Source organism: Tasmannia lanceolata, unplaced genomic scaffold (genome assembly GCF_043159265.1).
Source record: "Tasmannia lanceolata isolate RefF3 unplaced genomic scaffold, GAP_Taslan_0.1 ptg000003l, whole genome shotgun sequence".
In the NCBI taxonomy this organism is placed as follows: Eukaryota; Viridiplantae; Streptophyta; class Magnoliopsida; order Canellales; family Winteraceae; genus Tasmannia; species Tasmannia lanceolata.
Window position 1 is genome coordinate 8,769,816 of NW_027518680.1, and position 22,344 is coordinate 8,792,159.

Consider the following 22,344-nt stretch of genomic DNA (forward strand, 5'->3'; position numbering starts at 1 on the left):
ATCCACTCATCTCTACTGATGGGACCCACCTCTCGTAGGTCCACTGAGGTGGACCCCACTAAAAAAGCGGGCCTTTTATCGACGGCTATAAATACTAGCTTCATTTGCCGACCAATGAAAGCTCCCTCCTTTTTCTACTTTACCTCACAGCAAAGTTACGATTCCGAAGCTTAAAAAGGTTTGTCTTTTAGATCAAGAAAAGTCTCAGATCTAGCCCCTGCAACAAGCGTCAGAGCTTTAATGGCGTACCTCTAATCTTCAATTTTGCTTCTATAGAATCTTCTGATCTTTCAGGTACGTGAGTTTTCGGTTTTCTTTCGCATTTTTCCATTCGAATATGCAATCTAAAGCTATGATTCATCTTCTACCGTTCGAATATGCGGTCCGAAGCTATGATTCTAGCTTTGATAACCGATTTTTTAAAAATGAAATTTCAGGTTTCTGCATCTTCTAAATCTGTCGTTACTTGATTTTTAGTGTTTTCATTCAAATCGGCCCTGGGAAAGCTCGGATCTCGATTCTGTAACCAGGTTACAATCCCCGATCTCTCTGTTTTTTAGTTCATTTTATCAAATTTTAGGATTTTTCGTATGCCGCAGATCTGTAAATGCACGGATTAGGAGAGGCAGATCTATAAATTTTGGAACTTTGGCTCAAGTTCTAATCGCATATTTTGTTCCTTTTTCTTCTTTTTTTCCAAAATTTAAGTTTTCTTTTGGTGTAGACCTTTAAATATATAAATCAGGGATTTTTCCTATGAAAGCACTGTAGAAAAAACATAAAAGGCTTGTATTAGCTCTGTAACAAGGAATTAAGATCCAATTTCCAATCTTTAGATCTTATTTTGCGGTCTTATAAGACTATAGATGCTCAAGACTTGCTGCTTAAAAATGTAGGGCTTTCGTTTTTGTTCTTCCAATCATGTGGAGGCTCAAGCAATTTAAGCCGAAAGAACAGACTGGCATGGAAGGCCGAACAGTCGATATCGGCAATTTAAAGGTCCATGTCCGCAATGCTATTGCTGAGGGAGGATTCTCTTGTGTTTATCTTGCCCGTGATGCTGTTCATGCATCGAAGCAATATGCTTTGAAGCACATTATATGTAATGATGAGGAAACACTAGATCTTGTCAAGAAAGAGATTTCGGTTATGAAAATGCTTAAAGGTCACCCAAATGTTGTCACGCTTCATGCACAGCATATATTTGATATGGGACGAACAAAGGAGGCAATGCTTGTTATGGAATTTTGTGAGAAATCGCTGGTTAATGTGCTGGAGAACAGGGGAGCGGGTTATTTCGAGGAGAAGCAAATCCTTTTGATTTTCAGAGATGTGTGCAATGCGGTGTTTGCAATGCATTGCCTGTCACCACCAATTGCTCATAGGTAAGGATCTTAGTTTCTTAGATTTGTGTTTGTATCGATTGTGCTCCCTTTTTTCTCTAGTAATTACTATTTGGATTTGGATGATTTATGCAAGTTCAGTAGAACCTATGATCTTGGATTCTTGGAGTAGTGTTTGTAGCTTCTGTGTTCCCTTTGTTCTATAGTACTTAATTAATTTCTTGTCTGGATTTGGATGATTTATACGAGTCCAGTAGAAACTATTTTAATTTCAGAATTTATTGTTTTTCTGTTAAATTTCTTTCAGTAGGCACATGAAATCTGAGTATGTTTTGTGAGATGCTTAAAGGGAATTTTGTCCCAAAGTATTTTCTTTTCAATGTCCTTTTGTGTCTTGATTTTGAAATATCTATGATACTTTCTTGATATATGGTTACATTCTACAACCAAACCATGGTTTTTCTGGTCCAAATATCCATAAAAATGCTTAATGCTGTATCTGATTAATGTAGTAACTTTGGATTTTGTTTTAAACCAAATATCATATGAGCTACTGGCAGTTCTTTCATCTGACCATAGACTAGCGCTACTTTTGATTCTGCAATATTTTCTTAATTAATAAGTCTGAATTCTTTCATTTCAATGTAAAGGTCGTTTCCTTCACGAGTATGTTCGCCTCCTCTGCCAAATATAGATTCACATCCATTGTTGGGGGAATCTAACCAGGTAGAACTCACCCCTAAAAGCTAGCCGTTAGAGGGAGGGTGCCCATTCCCTTACAACTCATCCTCATCCATTTCACTTCTCGGATGTGGGACTATTTGCTTTTGTGTGGAACCCCAACAATCTCCCCCTCCAAGCAGAAGCAACGTGGACAATATTGCCACTCCACGCTGTGGACCCCGATCCGAGGACGAGTGCCGAGGGACGCGAGATCCCTCCTGCAATCCTCTAGATCTCCACAAAGTGAAGGAGAGCTCTACCAGGGAACTCTCGAAAGTGGTGCCACCCTCACAGCATAGCATGAGTGGCGATATAAAAGAAAGAGATATGTCTCGATCCGGAGCCAAGGCTCGAAACCAAGACATATCTGAAATAAACTCAGAGTCGCCATCTATGGACACGCCATGGAACCAAAACAAATGCTCTGTTTGCAATGGATAACCAGAGATACAAAAGGTCCGTGCCTGATGACGAATGGAGAAGGTCCGAAGAGCGCCCCCAATTCGCCCGAGTGCGAACACTTGGTCTCTTATGCCATTTATTATTAACCTTGAAGAGTTTTAGGCGAAAATCATGTGAAATGGGAACAATCCTCAGGAGTCGTCTACCTAAGCATGCATTTCCTGAGAATACAAATAATAAGCACACAAAATAAAATAAAGAGGTGCCACCTAAATATTGCTAGGTTATGAGTGACATGCCTAACAGGTGTCTAAGTTCTGGTGGACGAACACATGCATGCTACAGCTAAAAGTATAGGTCTGCACAAGAAAGTAAGAAAACACAACAAAATATACAATATAACACAACAAAAATCCTAAGACTCTAAAACGATTTAGCCCGAGCCCTCGGATGGTCTGATGTTCATCCAAAGAAGCCTATGTATCCCCGCCTCCACGAGAATCAAGGCAACGTAGTTCTTCGCACCTATTCTAAACTATGATGCCTAAGACACCTAGACCTCTATCTTAGACTCGATCTAAAAGACCGGACTAGCTCTTAAAGCTTCTTGCGCGATTATTTAAATTCCAAATGGATTGTAGATTTTAAGACACCCTATATGTCCTAGCTAAATGCAGGTTAGCCCTAAGCTAATGCAGGTGGTTCCTACAACCTATGTGTAACTAGGCTGTGCGTCCTAAGGAAAACAATGGGATCACTAACGCATCTTAGACCTAGTCATCAGTCGGCGATGTGAATCGCCAACTGACCGGACGGAGGCGCTTCTAGCTAGGACAAACTCCTAACTCTGACACAAACACAAACAAAACACACAACAATCAAACAACACACCAAGGACGAAACTCTTAACCCTAAAACAAACGTAAACAAGCACACAACAAATAAAAGACAAACTCCTAACTCTAAAACTCTCTATCTAGGACAAACTCCTAACTCTAGAGGAAGATCTTGTTGAAAACAAGGTTTTGAAGAAAAAAAAGGGTTAAAGCATTTATTTACAAAGTTTGGCTGGACTTGAGATAAGAATCTCAAGCTGCACTACGTACCTCGTGGAAGAGGATCAAGCCAACGTAGTTCGAAACGAACTCTCAAACTACGCTTCTAAAAGAAACACTCACACTTCAGATTTTTTTAAGGTTTTTATATTTTCAAATGTTTTTGATATTTTTAAAGTTTTTAAATGTTTTTGAGTTTCAAATTTCTGATGTTTTTTGGATTTTAAAGCTTTTCCAATGCTCTAAACCTTTAAATGAATTCACTCTTACAGAGAACAAACAAGCATAACCATAAACTAGGGCAAAGCCCTAAAGCAAAAAGGGGAAACCCCAAACAAGCAACCAACGCCTCAAAAAGACGAACCACAACAAGAAAGATAGCGTCCCAAGAAGAGAGAAAACGATCCAAGATCCCAAGCAAGCAAAGCTCTAATAAGACTGAGTTAGTCTCTAATCAAAATGAAATAACGACAACTCTAAAGGAGAAACTCCGAACTAAAAACACTAAAGATGGGAGAACAAATGAGTCAGAGACTCTCTAATAACACTACCGAGTCAAAGACTCACTCTAAAAGAGGAGGCCACTCTATCATGAGGCTAGGTAAGCCTCCTAAAGGGGAAACTCTCTATATGAGACAAGGCTTGTCTCCGAGACACAAATGACGTAAAAAGGAAAAAAGAGACCCTGTGCATATTTGGCAAAGGTAAAACACCCAGCCGGGCCGGACAGCTACCTAGCCCTAGGGTGCAACAAATGTGCAACCCAATACCCATAAGGGTAGGGGTATGCTGCCAAGCCGAGTAGGGTGTTCTCCCAAAACCAAACGACGCACAAAGAGGAGGTTTAGCAAGAGAATGAGACTGGGCAAGTCTCCTATATACAAAGGAGGGGTATGCTACTCGGACTGAGCAAGTCCCCTAAGGATGGGCTTGGGCTAGCGCCTTCATCGCCCCCGCAATGAGAGGGGATTCTAGCATCGAAAGAAATTTAATAGTAATCTATAAGACTGTGTTAGTCTCTAATCAAAGTGAAGAAAAAGGTTATCAAGTAAACTCAGATCTCCATTCAATTATTATAAAAATAAATCAAGTGTTAAGCGAAGAAGAATTTTCAATTAAAAAAATACACAACCTATAGCAATCATAAAATGATAAACAACATAAATTAGTCCAGACCAGCCGCTGGATAGCCTAATAAAGCAAAAACAATATCAAACACTTCTATGCCCAACCACAAACACCACCCCAATATGGGGATGAAATCAGATGATGCTAAAGTAATCATCTGATATCATAATACACATGATATTATTTCTAATCCCGCCTTGAAATCAGATAGTACTCATGTCGATAATATCGAATAGAGTAGTCATCTGATCTCCTTCTTTCCTAAAACAATTTATTTAAATAAAATTACACAAATATGATAAGCTTCAAGATAATCTCACCTGAACAGTCCATTCATTATTGTCTTCACAACCTAACTCAATGCTTAAGATAAGAAGAGTATTAGAAATATCAAAAGATTATAATAATTCTAATTAGTAAAAATTTCAGTGCATACAGGGGACATCAACTTGTACAGATCCAAGTGCGAAGCGGTGAGCCACAAAACATAAAGACGGGCTCCAAGTAACCTTATCATTGCCCCGAGAACGGTTCTAACTGGCTAAACACTCTAAGATGAGAGAATCCCTTAACCTGCGAAAACTCTAAGGCAGGAAGGGAAGAGGCTGGCTCAAGAAACGTTCCATCGTTGCCATAACCCGACAGAAAACTTCTGAAATCGATGGACAATAAGGTAACCCTGAGATCTAAGGAAAATCCTAAAACTAAGAGAAGTCTCGAAAGGGAAGGAAAGAGAAAGATAATGGTGGGCTCCGAGTAACCTCATCATAGCCCGCTTCATCTTCTAGAATTAAAAAAAAACAAGGTTAAAACTTCAACAAAATCATGGTTTTTGTACAAACGCTACCTGCTCATCTTTCATATCTTTAGAGAGAATGAGACCAAGGCAAATTTTGAGATCATCAGTACATGGAAAAGAACAGAATGGAAGACTTTAGCCATATACCCCTACCATTAAAAAAAATGCATATAAAAAGGGCAAAGCCGCTAAGGGTAAAGAAAATAAGAGCGGGGAATTCCAAAACTGACACATAGTGACTAAATATAGAAACTTATCTCCCCGCCCCATTACTCTTCGCAAATAGCATCCATGTATATTATTGCGGCCCAACAAAGATCAATCAAAATAGAAATGGCAAACTGATTTTATGTCATTGCAAAGACAAAAATCTGAAGCATGAATGAGATAGCTTAGTTCAGACTTTACTATCCTTTAGAGTCTACACCGCTCACCTTGTCACTAACTTTAAGTGGCCGTTAGAGACATCTTACACTTCCCATGAACCTTGCAAGCCAATCAATAGGAGGGAACTTTTTCTCATGCTAAGGGCATTGCGAAATTGGATTGTCACGGATCACTCTTGTAGCAAAACAAGATGTTAACAGAGACGCAATAACGAAGCGGGGATAGGCTGCGACCAAGAGACTATGGAAGCTTGTGAGGCCTGATAGAGGCAATGAAATGCCCCATCTGCAAAATTCACTCAAGCCCAATGACCGCATCTGCAAGCTATTGAACTACAAGACCTTCAAGACTCACACAGGATAAAAGACTTCTGATACCCAAAATCCCTAATAAGTGAAGTGCTTGAAATACCATTAAGCCCTGCTATCAGTAAGCCATTGAAAACGAACTTGACTATCATTTAACTACCAAAATGATGCCGCTACAACCCTTTTCTCATTTGCTCTCTTTCCAAAGACCAGTTAATAACCTGTATAAAATGCCTTATTGAAAACAACAAATGAGAGTGATACGGTGTATCCTCTATTGACAACCTTACACAGGAAAGATTGAATTGGAAAACTCCTTTGGAAACTAGCGGGTCAATGCCCTGGACCACAGCTATATTTGTTTTAACCCAACCCAAAAACATAACTACAAAACATATAATCTACAGTACAGCAGTTATACAATACAGGACAACAGCTATGAGGTGCAAGACAACAAATATGCGCTGCAGGACAGCAGTTGTGCAGAAAATGAGCGGAATTTTGTACCAAAACTGGGTAGATTTGTGGGCTAAAATTGGTGCCGAAAATGAGCAAATCTTGTACCCAAAACTGGGCAGATTTGTGCGCAGGAAATGAACAGAATTTGTGCCCAAAAATAAGGCAGATTTGTTGGCTAAACCGGCGCTAAAAACAGGGGCTGATCATGGACAGAGTTTGGTGTAAAACAGGGGCTGAAAGGTGGCTGAAATGGACTCAAAATGGGGCTGACATGGACTGAAACATGGGGCTGAAATGGACTAGTATTGTGCTGAAACAGGGGTAAACTATGAACAAATTTGTGCATTCCCCACGATTAACAAGGCCGAGGTACCACCCCTATTTACACTACCATGAAACTGATATAGAGGACAGGATTAAGTGCACTCATCAAAACCAACAAGCACATTTGTGGCAGTCATCAAATCTGATAATGCTGGGTTTTAATGTCTGCAAGGGCTGCAAAGGTTAGAGAGTTACCTGAGAGGCTACCCAAAAGGCATATTATGTGAAGATGAAGAAGATGTAAATAACACTTTATCTTCGATTTCCATCTTAGAACCAAGCACGAATTGAACTGTAGTGCTATTTGAAATTCATTTACATATGAAATCTAAAAATGTATACCTCACTACTCAAAATAGAATATGGAAGTCGCCCAATTTGCACATTTTAAGAGATTATAATGGTTATCTTTTTTCCTCCCCTTTACTTAAACATATACAAATACTATTATCTATCAACTTACTCTTTCCGAAACTACAAGAATTCATAGAACCTCTGTGACTTGTACATCAGTTTTCAGAAAAAGGAAACGAGGTCAGTCTTCTTGGAAACCAACATCTAAACCTTAGCATTAAAGCATCCTTTCATTCATTCTTATAAGCCTTCAAAGCATGATTGTCATAATACCACTATTCATACATCAACAATAAAATGCCCCCTGTAAACTATATGCACACCACAATCTGTTCCATTATGTTACCCCTAGGCATGTCCTAAAAAGAATGATCCACTGGATTCCCACATATACACAATAGATACCCAAACGTACTTTCCCACATTCTTTAAAAGAATTTTGACAAAATCATTTAAGTTCATCTGAAACCTATCCCCCCTTTTTTTTTATCAACAAAAATATTTCAAAGAATGAATCTACAACAAACAGAATCTATCACTAGATCAATCGATTACATCTCAAATTTTCGAACCTCAAGCATGCAAATGGAGCATAAACACAAACAGAGAATGAATATCTCCTGATTCTAAAATAAAAATAAAAATAGAAGATAAATATTACCTGAATCTGCTGAAGGAATAAAAAAAAAAAAACTTCACTTCTTAATTTCTCTTGGATCTTGGGGTTCCTCTCTCTCTCTTCGAAATTTAAGACTTTGCTTCAACAAACCTATTAGGTCTGAGAGAGGGGGGTTGATGGTGGAGATAAAGAAGAAAAATGGCTGTGAAGAAATGGTGGCTAAGGAAGGTTGAAAATGGGGTCGGCCGGAATCCGGCAATGCCTTGCCGGAGAAGATGAAATTGGATTTAGTGGGGGGAGAAGAAGGAGAAGAGGAAGAAGATGATGAGGGTTTTGAACAAAACAGGGGATGGGTTTTAAAATGGGTTTAGGGGATTTTGAGAAGTGGAAATGAGGGTGGGATTGGTGGCTGGCCGGATTTAATGGTGTCCGGTGGTGAGTTGCAGAGGTGAGGGTTTTGGGTGAAAATGGTGGTTTTGGGTAGTGAAGAAAAAGGTGGAGGTGTAAGGAGGTGGAGGAAAACCAGAGGGTTGGAGTTTTGGGGTTGATGAGGCCGGATTCCGGTGAGAAACCCACCGGAGAAGATGAGGGATTTGAAGTGGGTTTTAGTGGTAAGGAGGAGATGGGTTTGGTGGTGGCAATAACTGTGAAGGAGGTAGATTGGGGAAGTAAAAATGAGATGGGTTTTAGAGAGACGGTGGTGGGATTTGGACGGAGCTCCGGTGGAAATGGGAGATCGGAGATGATGAAGATGGTGTCTGTGGAAGAAAATGGAATAGGGTTTGAGGGAAATGAAATGGGTTTTGAGAAATAAGAGAAGAGGAAGAAGAAGAATGGGTTTGAGGTGGTGGTGTTGACCGGTGGTGGGAAGATGAGTCCGGCCGGTGTTGATGCCGGAGAAGAAGGGTTGTCGGGTTTGATGGAGGTGATGGCTGGTGTGGGTGTGGAGGTAGAAGATGAAGAAGAAGATGGTGGCGTGGTCTCGGAAAAGATGGCTGGCCGGAGATGGGGTCGGTGGTGAGAAGATGGTGGCTCTCCTTTTTCTCCTTCTCTCTCTTTCTCTCCCTCTGCAATTTTCTACGAAAATGAGCTCCTCTCCCCTCTTCGATGGCTTTTTTTTTTTTTATACAAAAGAAAAGATGTAATTAAACACGCCCCTTTTCTACTTGGACAACCACCTCTAGTGTAATTTTTAGGAACTTTTTAACTGGCAGGGGGGTGCCCAAGAAGAAAACGAGAAATGATATATTTGATACCCCCAAACCTTCCAGGACACCCCCCTTGGCAAATTTAGGACAACTACCATTCTATAAGAGGCGGCCCAAGCAGAAAACAGGGGGAAAATTTTTTGCAAAAATATCTTCTTTGAAAAAATGATCTCAACCGTTAAAATCACCTTTTCATTCAATGGCTGAGATCAAAAGAAACATAACCAACTAAGATTCCCTCTAACTAATCCTAGTCCTAATCACTCACTAACCTAGCTTAGGGCTTAATGGTGACTTGGAGAAGAAGAAAAGCATCTTTACAAATTACGAAATTGCCCTGGCTCAGGATAATACACCCCTCAATTAAGTTGTACACTAATTTGCATACCCCTATATCTCCCCGGACAGCCCGCCATGGCTAATTTGAACTGGTTTTTGAGATTCCAGCACAACCCCTTTTCTGGCTAAATCGCCACTCTTCTGAACTTGCCCCACGACACTGTCTTAGTTCGTTTGCTAGGCAAACGGGCTCGGATCGCGATGAAATTTTACAGGGACCTTGGTGGGACCCTAAGCTAGCCTAGGGCACAATTTGGGACCTTAGAACACTAATTTATTAGGACAATTATTTAAAACAAGACATGAAAGGGTTCGGTCAAAATGGGGTGTCTACACACGCAGCGGCGGCAACGTGGGAACCACGAGATAACTACACCCAGGTTTCCGAAATCTTCCACGACGGATATTTCTGCCCTCGGAGGCAAACCGGGGTTACAACGCCCTGAGCTCTGATACCATTTGTAGCAGCAAGAACCCACCGCTAGAAATCTGGTTATCAGAGGCTACTCCAAGCAAAAGGTGACATATAGCCTTTGGCAACCCACGGAATTAGCCAAAACGAGTGTGTGCAACAAATCAAGAGTGTAGTGAAATAAAGAAAGAAAACAAGAGAGCAAAAGACAAGAGAGATTTATGTGGTTCGGCACTTTTGCCTACTCCATGGGCAATCCGACAAGTGAACTTCACTATCAATCGTGGGAAATTACGACAAGGGTGAAAAACCCTTACCTCTTCAACAACGGTGAAAACCCCACCAACACTCTCTTCATGCAACCCCTAAAAGCTAGCCATTAGAGAGAGGGTGCCCATTCCCTTATAACCCATCCCCATCCAAGTCACTTATCTGATGTGGTACTATTTGCTTTTGCGTGGAACCCCTACAATCCCCCCTCCACACGGAAGCAACGTGGGAACCACGAGATTCTTACGCCGGGGTTTCCAAGATCTTCCCCGAGGGACATTTCCCGCCCTCGGAGGCAAACCGGGGTTACCACGCCCTGAGCTCCGCTACCATTTGTAGGGACTTTAACAGGGTAAAACTCACCCCTAAAAGCTAGCATGTAGAGGGAGGGTGCCCATTTCCTTATAACCCGTCCACATCCATTTCACTTATTCAATGTGGGACTATATGCTTTTGCGTGGAACTCCAACATCCATGAGCTTTGGAAGTGCACTGTGATTAGTATAATGCATTTGAGTTTTAAGTCTGTTCTATTGTATGTTCTTCTTTTCTTTTCCTATGTGTGTATATATTCTACTGGCAGTCACAATATGGATGTTGTCTTGACTCTTGATTATTTTCTGTGAGGAAGATAAACTGGATGAAATCGAACTTATCCATAGCAGTCTTTTCGTAGACAAATGGCATAAGGCAATGCATTTTTATTACTAAAAAAAATTATACACTCATGCACACACACACACACACACACACACACACACACACACACACACACACACACACACACATATATATATATATATATATATATATATATATATATATATATATATATATATAGCGCACGCACACACGCACACACACACACATATATATATATATATATACACCATATATATGTGCTTTATTTCTGACAAAATATTGTCGTTCAATCATCAATACACTGATAAAATAAAGTATCTTACTATCATTACCAAGTTACCAACCAAATAATACAAAGCAGATAATTAGACATTAGAGTGATTAATATGCTAGTACATTTTTCAATTTCTCATATAAAAACACAAATACACAAAATCATAACTTATCAAATTTAGTAATCTATGTTTTTTTTTTAAATGAAAAGCAAATGGTTACTATATTATGTTCGTAATTTGTTCCTGTCAAATTATTCTTTTTCCGCACCTAATACCCCCTGTGCACCTTTGATCACAATGCAAACGCATAATATACCTTTTTTTTTTGTTTTCCCTCAATTTTCTCTGCATATCTCGATGCAGAATCTTCCTTATTGTTAGAAATGAGATTAGGGTTAGAAGAGATGAAGAAGAAGAGTAGAGAGATGGAGAGTCTCCAGTAGGGAGCTCCTCATGTAAATGATGTATATATAGGCCCAAATAGGGCATCATGTGTACAATGACTACAATACCCCTAAGTCTACAAGTAATGACTAAACTACCCTAATACAATTTATTCAACACTCCCCCTCAAGCTTGAGTGTTTATACTATGGAACTCCAGCTTGCTACAAAAGAGACTGCAACAACCAACTAAAAACAACAAAAGGTACAATAAGCTCATACACACATCCAGCTTGGTATAACACTCCTCAAGCTAGTGTGGTGAATACATAACGAAAAGCATAATACTAAAAATGACAACAACGGCCATAGTAAACATCATCAAGATCAATGGCCATAAAAAAGAGCAGCTCCCTTGAAGTAGCACAACAACGAGAGCGATCAAACATGGCTCCTCATGAATAAGATCATGGCGAACAAATTCGCATATCACTAGCAATGAATGCGTCATGGCAGAAACAACTACTATCCAACAAGCAAAAGGGGACACCAAATGTGCGCACAACAAACATCGATGAAGCAACACAACGCCAAGTGAAGAGGATAACAACCAATGAGGAAACCATCGGAGATAAGATTGACGGGGAAACCATCGCCTGGGGAGATCGAATAGAGAGAGAAAAAGGATAACCAACTAATGATGGGGAAACCATCGCCCGAAAAAGAGAGGTAGACGGGAAAAGACCGTCCCTATAAGAGAGCCGACCAACGATGGATATGGAAGCCATCACCCAGAAAAGGATGGAAAAGATAACCAACCAGCGATGGGGAAATGATCGTCCGGAGCAGTGTTTAAAAACTCCTTGACTCGGCAAGGAACTCGCCCTAGTCAACTCCTTTTTACCTCGGCCGCGTTCTGCGTTGCACCACATTCATGTTTCGTGTTTTGCCCTCCAGAGTCAATAAAGTCCTTTGACTCTCCCGAGTTATGACGTCAACTGTGTCATCCGTGTTCTTGGCCGCGCTCGCGCTGAATCGACGAGGATTTTTCTTGGCCGTGTTCCGCGGTAAATCTGCATTTTTAAACACTGGTCTGGAGACAAGGTCGACAGTATGAACATCGTCGCTTGAAGAAAGGTCGATGGGAAAACCGTCGCCTGAAGAGAGCCAATCAACGATGGGGACACCATCGTCTGGAAAGAAAGCCGACGGCATGAACATCGTCGCCTGAAGAGAGGTCGATGGGGAAATCGTCGCCCGAAGAGAACCAACCAACGATGGGGACACCATCGTCCGGAAAGAAAGTCGACGGGAAAACGAAGTTGTCGCCTGTAAGAGAGCCGACCAACGATAGGAAACCATCACCCGGAAAAGATAAGGCATAAAGCCGGAAACTAATGCGTAAAACTACACCAAGATAAGACATGAAAGAGAAGATACATGATGAAGGAGACGAAGAATATAATCACCACAATACTCTCCCTCGGGAGAGACTAGATGAGCCCGGAGATGATAAGATAAGAAAGGTTGACAAAAAAACAACATTCCCTCAAGAAGACAATACGAAGACAACACCAAGAAAAATGAACAACTCCAAGAAAAACATGACAACACTTGCAACAAAAAAAAGAAGACAAACAAGGCACCACACCTCTTACATTTCATCGAACACTTGGTGTGCTCCTTGAAGAAGACAAAGAAACGAAGACAAACAAGGCACTACACCTTTCTTAGACATTTTATCAAACACTTGTGTGCACCTTTGAAGAACAACATAAAAGACATAAGAAGATATAGAAGACAACACTAGACAATGTAAAAAAAGAGATGACAACACTCCCCCTCAAGTTGAAGCCGAAGGCCTTCTACTTGAAACGAAAAGAAGACATCGAAGGAACCAAATCTCTTTTAGGCATCTCACCGAACACTTGGTGGGCACCTTGAAGAACAACACAAAAGACATAGAAGATAACGAATCTAGAGGAGAAAGGATAAAGATTAGAATGGAGAGGGTGGGGGAAGAGGCTCAAACTATGAAAGAAGGAAAGGATTTAAAACATATAGAGAGGTGAAAGAAACTAGAAAGAACCCAACAAGGGTATGGACTTAGAGAAGAATGAGATTTTGGGTGGAAAACCAAAAAAATAAAATAAGGAAAGATATATTTTCGAGAGATTTTAGGATTTTTTTTTTCTTTGTGATTTGCAGCAACTCCAAAAAAAGAAAATGGAAAAAAAAAAGAGATATGTGTGAGAGAGAGTTGTAAGAAAGAGAGAGAATACCGAGAGAGAGATTAGGGAGATTTGATGAGAGATTTTTGGAAAAATAAAAGAGGAAACAACACCTTTTGTGTAAAGGCAAAGAGAGATACGAGAGAGAGAGAGAGAGAGAGAGAGAGAGAGAATGGCATGGCGATGATAGACTCTTCTTCTTTCCTTCTACCCCTTCCCAAAGGATCTTTGTTATGGTACCATGTTAGAAATGAGATTAGGGTTAGAAGAGATGAAAAAGAAGAGGAGTAGAGAGATGGAGAGTCTCCACTAGGGAGCTCCTCATGTAAATGATGTATATATAGGCCCAAATAGGGCATCATCTATACAATGACTACAATACCCCTAAGTCTACAAGTAATGACTAAACTACCTAATACAATTTATTCAACACTTATCATCTATATTACACCCAATAGATCAAAAGCACTCCAATAGCCCTAAATATTTGTGAAAAATAATTTTTAATTGATGTGTAGAAAGATTGAATAACCTATGCATTTTTACTCACTAAGTGAAAGGGCAATCACAAACGTGTCCGCCACCATTAGCTTCGTTTTGATGAAAGAAAACCACCGGAAGTGGGGGATTTTGATTCTGTTGAATGGTTAGGGAGAAATCACAATAACATGAATTAAGGAAAAGACTCCTGAAACCGTCGAAAATCTCTAAAAAAAACAAATAGGCGTTTAGGGGAAGAAAAGACCAAAAATGTGAAAATCCAAATTTTAGGTGGATGTGGTCAATTAACATTTTTTGGTTGCGGTCCTGAAAGGTGTGCACCTTTCTTTGGAGGCGTGCACCTTAATTAAAAGGTGTTCACCTCTTATTCCTTTTCTTCCAAAAGCGCACACCTTTAAGGCATACTGTCTTTTTTATCACCTTGATGCAAATTTTTAACGCATCGTCTTGAGGCGTATGCCTCTGGTGACTTTGAAAATATTGATCTATAGTCACTTCAAGTCTCATTATCGGTAGCAGATTATATGTTTCCAATGTCTTGGAAAGTGGCCTTTTCACCCTTTTTGCCACTTTTATGTAATGTCTAGGAGAGTAGAAATTCAAATTAGATTAAACAGACCATGATTCTTTCATAGGTTGCTGTTTTCTCCCTTGATCTTTCAGATAAGCTGCAATTTATCTGCCTCTTTCTTGTTCTGCATAGAAACTTTATTGTGGTCGATTTCGCTGGTACTATCCAACCGAATCCAATTCAATCGTTGACTCATTCAATGAGTGAATTTTCGAGTTCAACGAACCCTTTTTCAAATGAAAAATATCATACTATGTTCTCCCTCTTTGTTGCATTTTACAGAGACCTGAAAGCTGAGAATGTTCTACTGGGGCCTGATGGTGCCTGGAAATTGTGTGATTTTGGAAGTACTTCCACCAACCACAAGTGCTTTGAAAGGCCTGAAGAGATGGGTATTGAAGAAGACAATATTAGGAAGCATACAACTCCTGCCTACAGATCTCCTGAGGTTGAAAGAACTAATCTTCCCTTTGATTGTTTCATATTTATATATGGTGCTGAAAATGATGACTCATCCCATCATGTTTTTTATTGCACTCAGATGTGGGACCTTTTCAGAAGAGAAATAATAAGCGAGAAGGTAGACATCTGGGTAAGTAGATTATCATTCAGTGGGTATTTATGCATTTAAGTTGACTCGATCAACATAGGTGAAATGAATAATGAATTTTCACTCTACCCAGCAAGTATGTTGCCATAATTACTACCATATGTAATCTACTCCATAGGTTTTATTTTGTATCTACATCAATTTGTATTATGTAGAATATGGTGTAAAGTCACACGCTTTGATTAACCACATTATATATATGTATATTACTGTCAGTGCCAACTGTCAGAAGTGAGAACTACGTGTCCCTGACCAAACAGGCTCCTTCAATACTCTGGGGCTGAAGTTACTTTTTTTTTTTCTTCTCTTCAGGCCCTTGGATGCCTTCTATATAGGATCTGCTACCTCAAATCTGCATTTGATGGTGACTCAAAGCTACAAATTCTGAATGGAAACTATCGCATCCCGGAGTTACCGAGATACAGCTCTTTCATAACAGACTTGATCAAAGACATGCTTGAATCCTCTCCGGATGCCAGACCAGACATCACGCAGGCAAGGGCTTAGCTTGATTGGCCATTCATCTCCATGAATCTAGGTTAGTTCTAGATTGTTTGTAACCACGACAATCTTAGATCCTAAGAAATTTGTTTTCTACTCATCTATTTCAAATGTCATCCTGTGGCAGGTTTGGTTTCGTGTCAATGAGCAATTGCCTGCAGAGCTGCAAAAGCATACTCCGGACAGGCCAATATCCATGATAATGGGTGATGTTAATCAACCAACTTCAGATGTGCATGACAAAGGTGTGTATTCTGAAGAAACTCTACACTTAGGGCATCTGATGCTTCTTATTTGTAAATGTCTGAAAGTTGTGGGCTATGTCCTGAATTATGATTTCTGTGCTCAAGTTCCGTGAGTTAATATGCTTTAATCGTTTAAAATTAAAAATTTTCTTGTTAGATGTCCTGTAATTGGTTATGATATCTGTGTATGCCGCAATGTTGAGATACAACGAAGATGGGTTTTGCAGTTATTCCAACACATGCAAGGACTACTGCGCCCAGGAGAACTCCCCCACCCCCACCGTTATCTGAGGAACAAGTTCAACATGCTAAGGAAACACAGCACCCAAAACCAGCTCAGCATGCTTCAAAGTCAGGTGGAAGTGGGGGCCCCTTAGGTGCATTTTGGTCCACCCATCATGCAAAGGACTCGCTGGTTGCAGAGGACAAAGGTCCCGTATTTGATGAAGAAGTGATTGCTGAAAGCACATTGAAGCTCAATCGTCAAAGCCCTGAAAAAGGCGGTCATCAGGACAATGCTAGCCCTCCAAAAAGCCAGCATGTTCGAGCTGGGCATCAATTCAAGAGGAGTGCGCATGGAAACTCCCTCAAGAGATCTGATGAAGGTCCTTCTGAGGACTTCGAAATAAGATTTTTCACAGAGGATTGTAATCGTGGTTCTGAGAAAACAAAAACAATATCAATTCCTGAAAATATAGGGACATTCCAGAACGAGGCTTTTAATACTTTTGTTGCTGAATTTGATAGCAGTAAGCTCAACTCTGGGAATAATAGACAGGAAACGGAAGAGTTGGAAGCAGAAGTGGAGAGACTGAAGGAGCAGCTTAAGCAAGCTAATTTGGAGAAGTCTGAAATAACATCCAAATACGAAAAGCTGTCGGCCATTTGCCGTTCTCAGCGGCAAGAGATCCAGGAGCTAAAGCATGCCCTTGCTGCCCGAACCCCGTCGCCAAACAAAAATGGTTCAAAGACCCAGAACTCTGCTGGAAGTGGGCAATCTGGTAGTCAGGTATTGCTTCTGTCCATGCATATCTTCTCTTTCTTTTCCTTTTCCAGGGCCAATCAACCCAATGATTAGAGTTTAATTACCTTTTGAAGAAGGTAACTACTTACATTAAACAAATGAAAATGCAACAGTATTTTCATTTAATTATACAGAAAAAAATGCGATGCATGCTTTACAGTAGTGTTCTCTAACCAATTTAAGAAACTCAATTGAGGAATTCTAAATTCACCACCAAGTTAAGTAGCTCAGTCAAAATTGCATTGAGTTAAAGGGGTATTATTAATTTATTACCACCCAGTTTTCTCATTGCTCTAAGAAACTCGATATGACTGCATAACTCAAAAAATCAGACCATACCAGCTTCTGAAACACAATTAGAAAAAGGAGGAGGAGGGGGGTGCTGGGGCTCAATAACGTACACGGCTGTATCTCAAGCCTTTGGTAATGCTTCATCATAAAACAAAAACTGTGGATTCCAAATCCTTCCCTCTGCAATATCACCGGCACCCAAATAGTCTTAATTCATTGACAAAGATATCAAGCCTGGATCCTTGGGGATTAGCATGTGCTATCATGAAAATCGTTGATCTTCTTTTGGATGCGTCTCCAACTCTCCATTGTCTACACACATTTTGATTAGCACCATTACCAATAGTGTGGAGGATACATTAGCTAATAAAGGAGCCAGCTGCTCAGAGCCACACATTCTGACCAGTTTTTGCTATATTATTGCTTCTTGCCTCTTTCTGGGGCCATCTCCTCCCTTAATATAACTCCTATGTTATTGTTAAAGAAGCCTTAATTGTAATTGTGTATGTAGTCATTCTTGATGAAAAAGTCTGGATTCAATCTCCAGTGTGATCTGCTGATTTTCATGCATGTTTTTAATCTGAGCTAACCTTGTGCTTCTGTCGCAGCAAAGGGAAAAAATTGAAGGATCCGTGTGGGAACTCGAACAAGGGATTCTTGAGAACAGTTCTACACCTGGCACAGATTCCAAGCCATGGCAAGCTTTTACCGATGAGCCAAAACCAAAACCACAGTCCCTCTCTAGGAATGGCCCACCTAGATCAGTGAGGACGACAAATGGCCGCCAGCACAAACAGGTTGCCGTAAGCTCTGGTACCGACAACACATGGGGTTTTGGCCAGGATAGTTTTGCTGCAACCCCTTCTAGCTCTCAGATATCCAGGACCCCAGCTGAAGGGAATAGTTCTCAGCAATTCAGTGAACCCAAAAACATAGTAAACAAGCAGGCTTCTCAGCCTGCTGGATGGGCTGGTTTCTAAGCCCCACAGTATAACAAAGGTAATTTATCGATAAGCTTTTATTTTGTGAGAAAATATATGCTGCTAGTACCAATATCTTACATTGGTGCCTCTTTTTTCAAAGAAATGTCTGCCTTTGTGCCTTGTTTTGTTGTCTGGTATTTATGTGGTGTGTAGATCCCAAATTGGAAAAATAGAGGATGGGGCATTTATTGGAGTCTTCAGAGAGATCCCCGGACTAAACAAGTGTATAGTTCTTGCACCCATCTAATAATGATTTTATCTATGAACTGTCTTATTGGAGCTACTTTTTTGTGCTGTTTTCTCTATCCATTTCCTGTCTAGTGTTGGGATTCTTCGGTTTTACCTCGCACTGAAATTCATGAATCGGATTTGATCCTACTGTTATTGAGGAATGATAAGTGGGTTGAGGGGACAGTGAAAAAAACAGTGTTTCCACACATCACATCTTGATATCCAGAATCAGATAGCGGTGGTGTCAATCAGCATGTGGACACTCGCTGCTCTGTAATTCTGTAAACCTTTTGGAACTGTTCTCCATGGTGATTGAAATCCTTGGATAAGCTATTCCTCGGATTGGCTATCCTTCTTGTACAGTTCTATCTTGAATAAACTCCCTGGCATTGGCTATACACGGATAAAATAAATCTTGGAGTGCCATCTCTCCATGGAGAACAGTCCCTTTGTGAACGATTTGGGAATTGAGATGCACGTCAACATTGGTTCAAATTCTCTAAAGGTCGGACTGTTGGCGCGGCTTGAGTTGCTTCCAAGGTTTAAACTCTGAAAAAAATCCATTCTGGGCACTCATTTTCACATGATCATTTGCACCTTAGATAACTAAGATTGTTGGACTTGGATGTGAACCCAAGTTGCAATATTAGGTGTAATTTGCTACTGGAAATGATGTCTGCAGTCCCTAGTTTTAAAAATGGCATTCTCCTTCATTTAAAATTCCTCAAATGAGCTGTTACAATTCCTGAAAAACCAACCAGCAACCGATTTGATCAAGTTGGGATGCCATTATCAAGACAAAGGGAGTGCAGATATAATTTCCCCAGTATCGGATGTCCCCACAATTTTATCCACGCTGAACAACTATCCGTAGCTGAGTGGGACTGTAAGAAACATGTCTAATCTCCCACTATTTGTGTTGCTTCTCGTCGAAAATGAGGAGCAATAGTAATCTAAATTGGTTACCCGAGAGAGTTCATGGTGCAGATGCTTACTTCTCTTCGGAAAAATACTAGCTGTAGGGCCAACTTTTCAATGATCCAGAAGACCTTTCTTTTGTTGAACCTTGCTATGATTCTATGAATGAGCACCGCCCCAAAGTTCTCCCCCATCAGATAATCCTAAGCCTACATTTTGCAGAGATTCCTGCCTTAAATACGACGGTTGTCGTTAGTTTTAACCATCCCTTCTACAAGCCGCAAATCAAAAGTTATGTCCATGTGTTAGATTGATGTTTCCTTTACAAAGTTTTACCCTTATAAACATCTAAATAAACATCCTATGCACATGGGTGGAAACCAATTTTACTGGACAGGTTTATTATCCAACACCTTTCATAATCTTGTAAAAATGGCAACTCCCCATTTTGCCCTGGCCGGGAAGAACTCATGATGCAATGCAATCTCCCCTGAGCTCATTCAGAGAGCTCCTAATGTAGAAATACATGGCCACGTATCGTATAAAGACCAGAACACAAAAGGAGAGCTTACCCATCCCTAGGTTTGAACTTTCTGAAATTTTCGTACGATGTCGCACGAGTCTAGTGTACAGTGGGCCCCATTTGTGGCCCATCAAATGAATGGTTTGGATCATAGTAAGAAGTGTGGCCCACTCTACTTTTTGAAATATACTGGAATTCACGTGGCTGTTTTGGATACAATGATTTTAAAATCTAAAGGGAAAATGACCAAATGAAAGGGCTTTCTACTGACTATGACATATGAAGAGGGGAGACTTGGAAATAACCAATCTAGAGTGATGGTGACTGGTTTGCAAGGGTTTAGGACAAAGATACCGTCACCTCTCTCTCTCTCTCTTATGGGATGATCCCAACCATCAATTAGAGGGCCACAATTCCTCTCTCTTTCTCTCTCATGGGATGATCCCAACAGCCATTAGAGGGCCACAATGCCCCCTCTCTCTCTCTCTCGTGGGATGATCCCAACCGTCCATTAGAGGGCCCCAATGCCCCCCTCTCTCTCTCATGGGATGATCCTCTAATGGCCCCCTCTCTCTCTCTCTCATGGGATGATCCCAACTGTCCATTAAAGGGCCACAATGCCCCCTCTCTCTCATGGGATGATCCCAACCGTCTATTCGAGGGCCACAATTCCTCTCTCTTTCTCTCATGGGATGATCCCAACAGTCCATTAGAGGGCCACAATGCCCTCTCTCTCTCTCTCTCTCTCTCTCTCTCTCTCTCTCTCTCTCTCTCTCTCTCGTGGGATGATCCCAACCGTCCATTAGAGGGCCCCAATGCCCCCCTCTCTCTCTCATGGGATGATCCCAACTGTCCATTAAACGGCCACAATGCCCCCTCTCTCTGATGGGATGATCCCAACCGTCTATTAGAGGGTCACAATGCCCCTCTCTCTCATGGGATGATCCAAACCGTCCATTAGAGGGCCACAATGCCCTCTTTCTCTCATGGGATGATCCCAACCGTCCATTAGAGGGTCACAATGCCCCACAGGTTCGTGCACCTCTCTCCGGTATCCTCTTATTCTGAGTGAACCTCCTCTCACAGGTTGGTAGTCTCTCCCTCTCAGTTGTTTAAACCCCTAATTTTTTTAGAAATCTATGGTTTAAAGCCCTAAAATTTGGTTTAAACCCCTAATTTTTCACAGATTATTGGTTTAAACCTCCAAGTTTGGTTTAGAAATTCAGTTTAGAAAACCCTATATTTTCCCAAATTAGTTGAGAAAACCGTATATTTTGGAAAATCAGTTTAGAAAACTCTATAATTTTCCCAAATCAGTTTAGACTCAAACCAATAAGTTAGGGTTGGTACTCTCTCTCTTTCAGTTTGGAAAATCAACAACTAAAACCCTAATTTTTTTTAGAAATCTATGGTTTAAAGCCCTAAAGTTTGGTTATGTTTTTTAGAAATATATGGTTTAAAGTCGTAAAGTTTTGTTTGAACCCCTAATTTCTTAGAATTGTATGGTTTAGAGCCCTAAAGTTTGGTTTAAACCCCTAATTGCTTCCAATTTTTTCATAATTTTTTTCCAACCCACAATTACGGGCAACTTCTTCCCGCCGACGTATTCAAATGATACCGCATCCTTTACAAAGCCGTTGACGTGTAAGATAAAAGAAGCTCTTTGTTCTACCGTTCTTCTATTTACACAAAATTAAACCATTGTCAAAATAACCAATTGATAAAAAACCATTCCAATTAACAAGTAAAGCAGTCATTTTAGAATTATGCACAACTTCAACCACTACTAAGTCTCCATAAAACAACATAAACCACTATTAAGACAATTCGGGCCACTTTTAAACACTCTAGACCACTACTAAGTCATGACAAGGAAATATAAATCACTGCTTACCCTATATAAACCACTTATAAATACTATAAACCACTGTTAAGCCAATATAAACCACTTATAAACACTCTAAACCATTGGTAATCCTAAATAAACAACTTATAAACACTCTAAAACCACTTATAAACACTCTAAACCACTGATATGGTTATATAAACCACTTATAAACACTTTAAGCCACTGATTACCCTATATTAAACACTTGTAAACACACTAAACCACTCCTAGGCTTATATAAAATACTTATAAACACTCTAAACCACTGTTTACCCTATATAAACCACTTGTAAATACTCCAAACCACTGCTTACCTTATATAAACCACTTATAAACACTCTAAACTGCTGTTAGGCCTACATGAACCACTTATAAACACTCTAAACCACTGCTTACA

General features: G+C 40.3%; 1 protein-coding gene across 1 annotated transcript; it reads left to right on the forward strand.

The window, feature by feature from the left end:
• Positions 1 to 114: 114 nt before the first annotated feature.
• Positions 115 to 18,649, forward strand: LOC143850115 (uncharacterized). The gene is made up of 9 exons (XM_077359418.1): positions 115 to 294; positions 478 to 530; positions 897 to 1,385; positions 15,016 to 15,181; positions 15,275 to 15,325; positions 15,656 to 15,838; positions 15,972 to 16,089; positions 16,317 to 17,098; positions 18,013 to 18,649. Exons 3-9 carry the CDS (start codon positions 922 to 924, stop codon positions 18,382 to 18,384), a joined length of 2,136 nt encoding a protein of 711 aa, XP_077215533.1. The 5' UTR covers positions 115 to 294; positions 478 to 530; positions 897 to 921; the 3' UTR covers positions 18,385 to 18,649.
• The last annotated feature ends 3,695 nt before the right edge of the window (positions 18,650 to 22,344 follow it).

Coding starts and splice junctions, on each gene's coding strand:
- LOC143850115 (XM_077359418.1), top strand. CDS start 922: ATGTGGAGGCTCAAGCAATTTAAGCCGAAAGAACAGACTGGCATGGAA. Junction 1,386..15,015: donor TCACCACCAATTGCTCATAG/GTAAGGATCTTA, acceptor TGCATTTTACAG/AGACCTGAAAGCTGAGAATG. Junction 17,099..18,012: donor GTGGGCAATCTGGTAGTCAG/GTATTGCTTCTG, acceptor CTTCTGTCGCAG/CAAAGGGAAAAAATTGAAGG.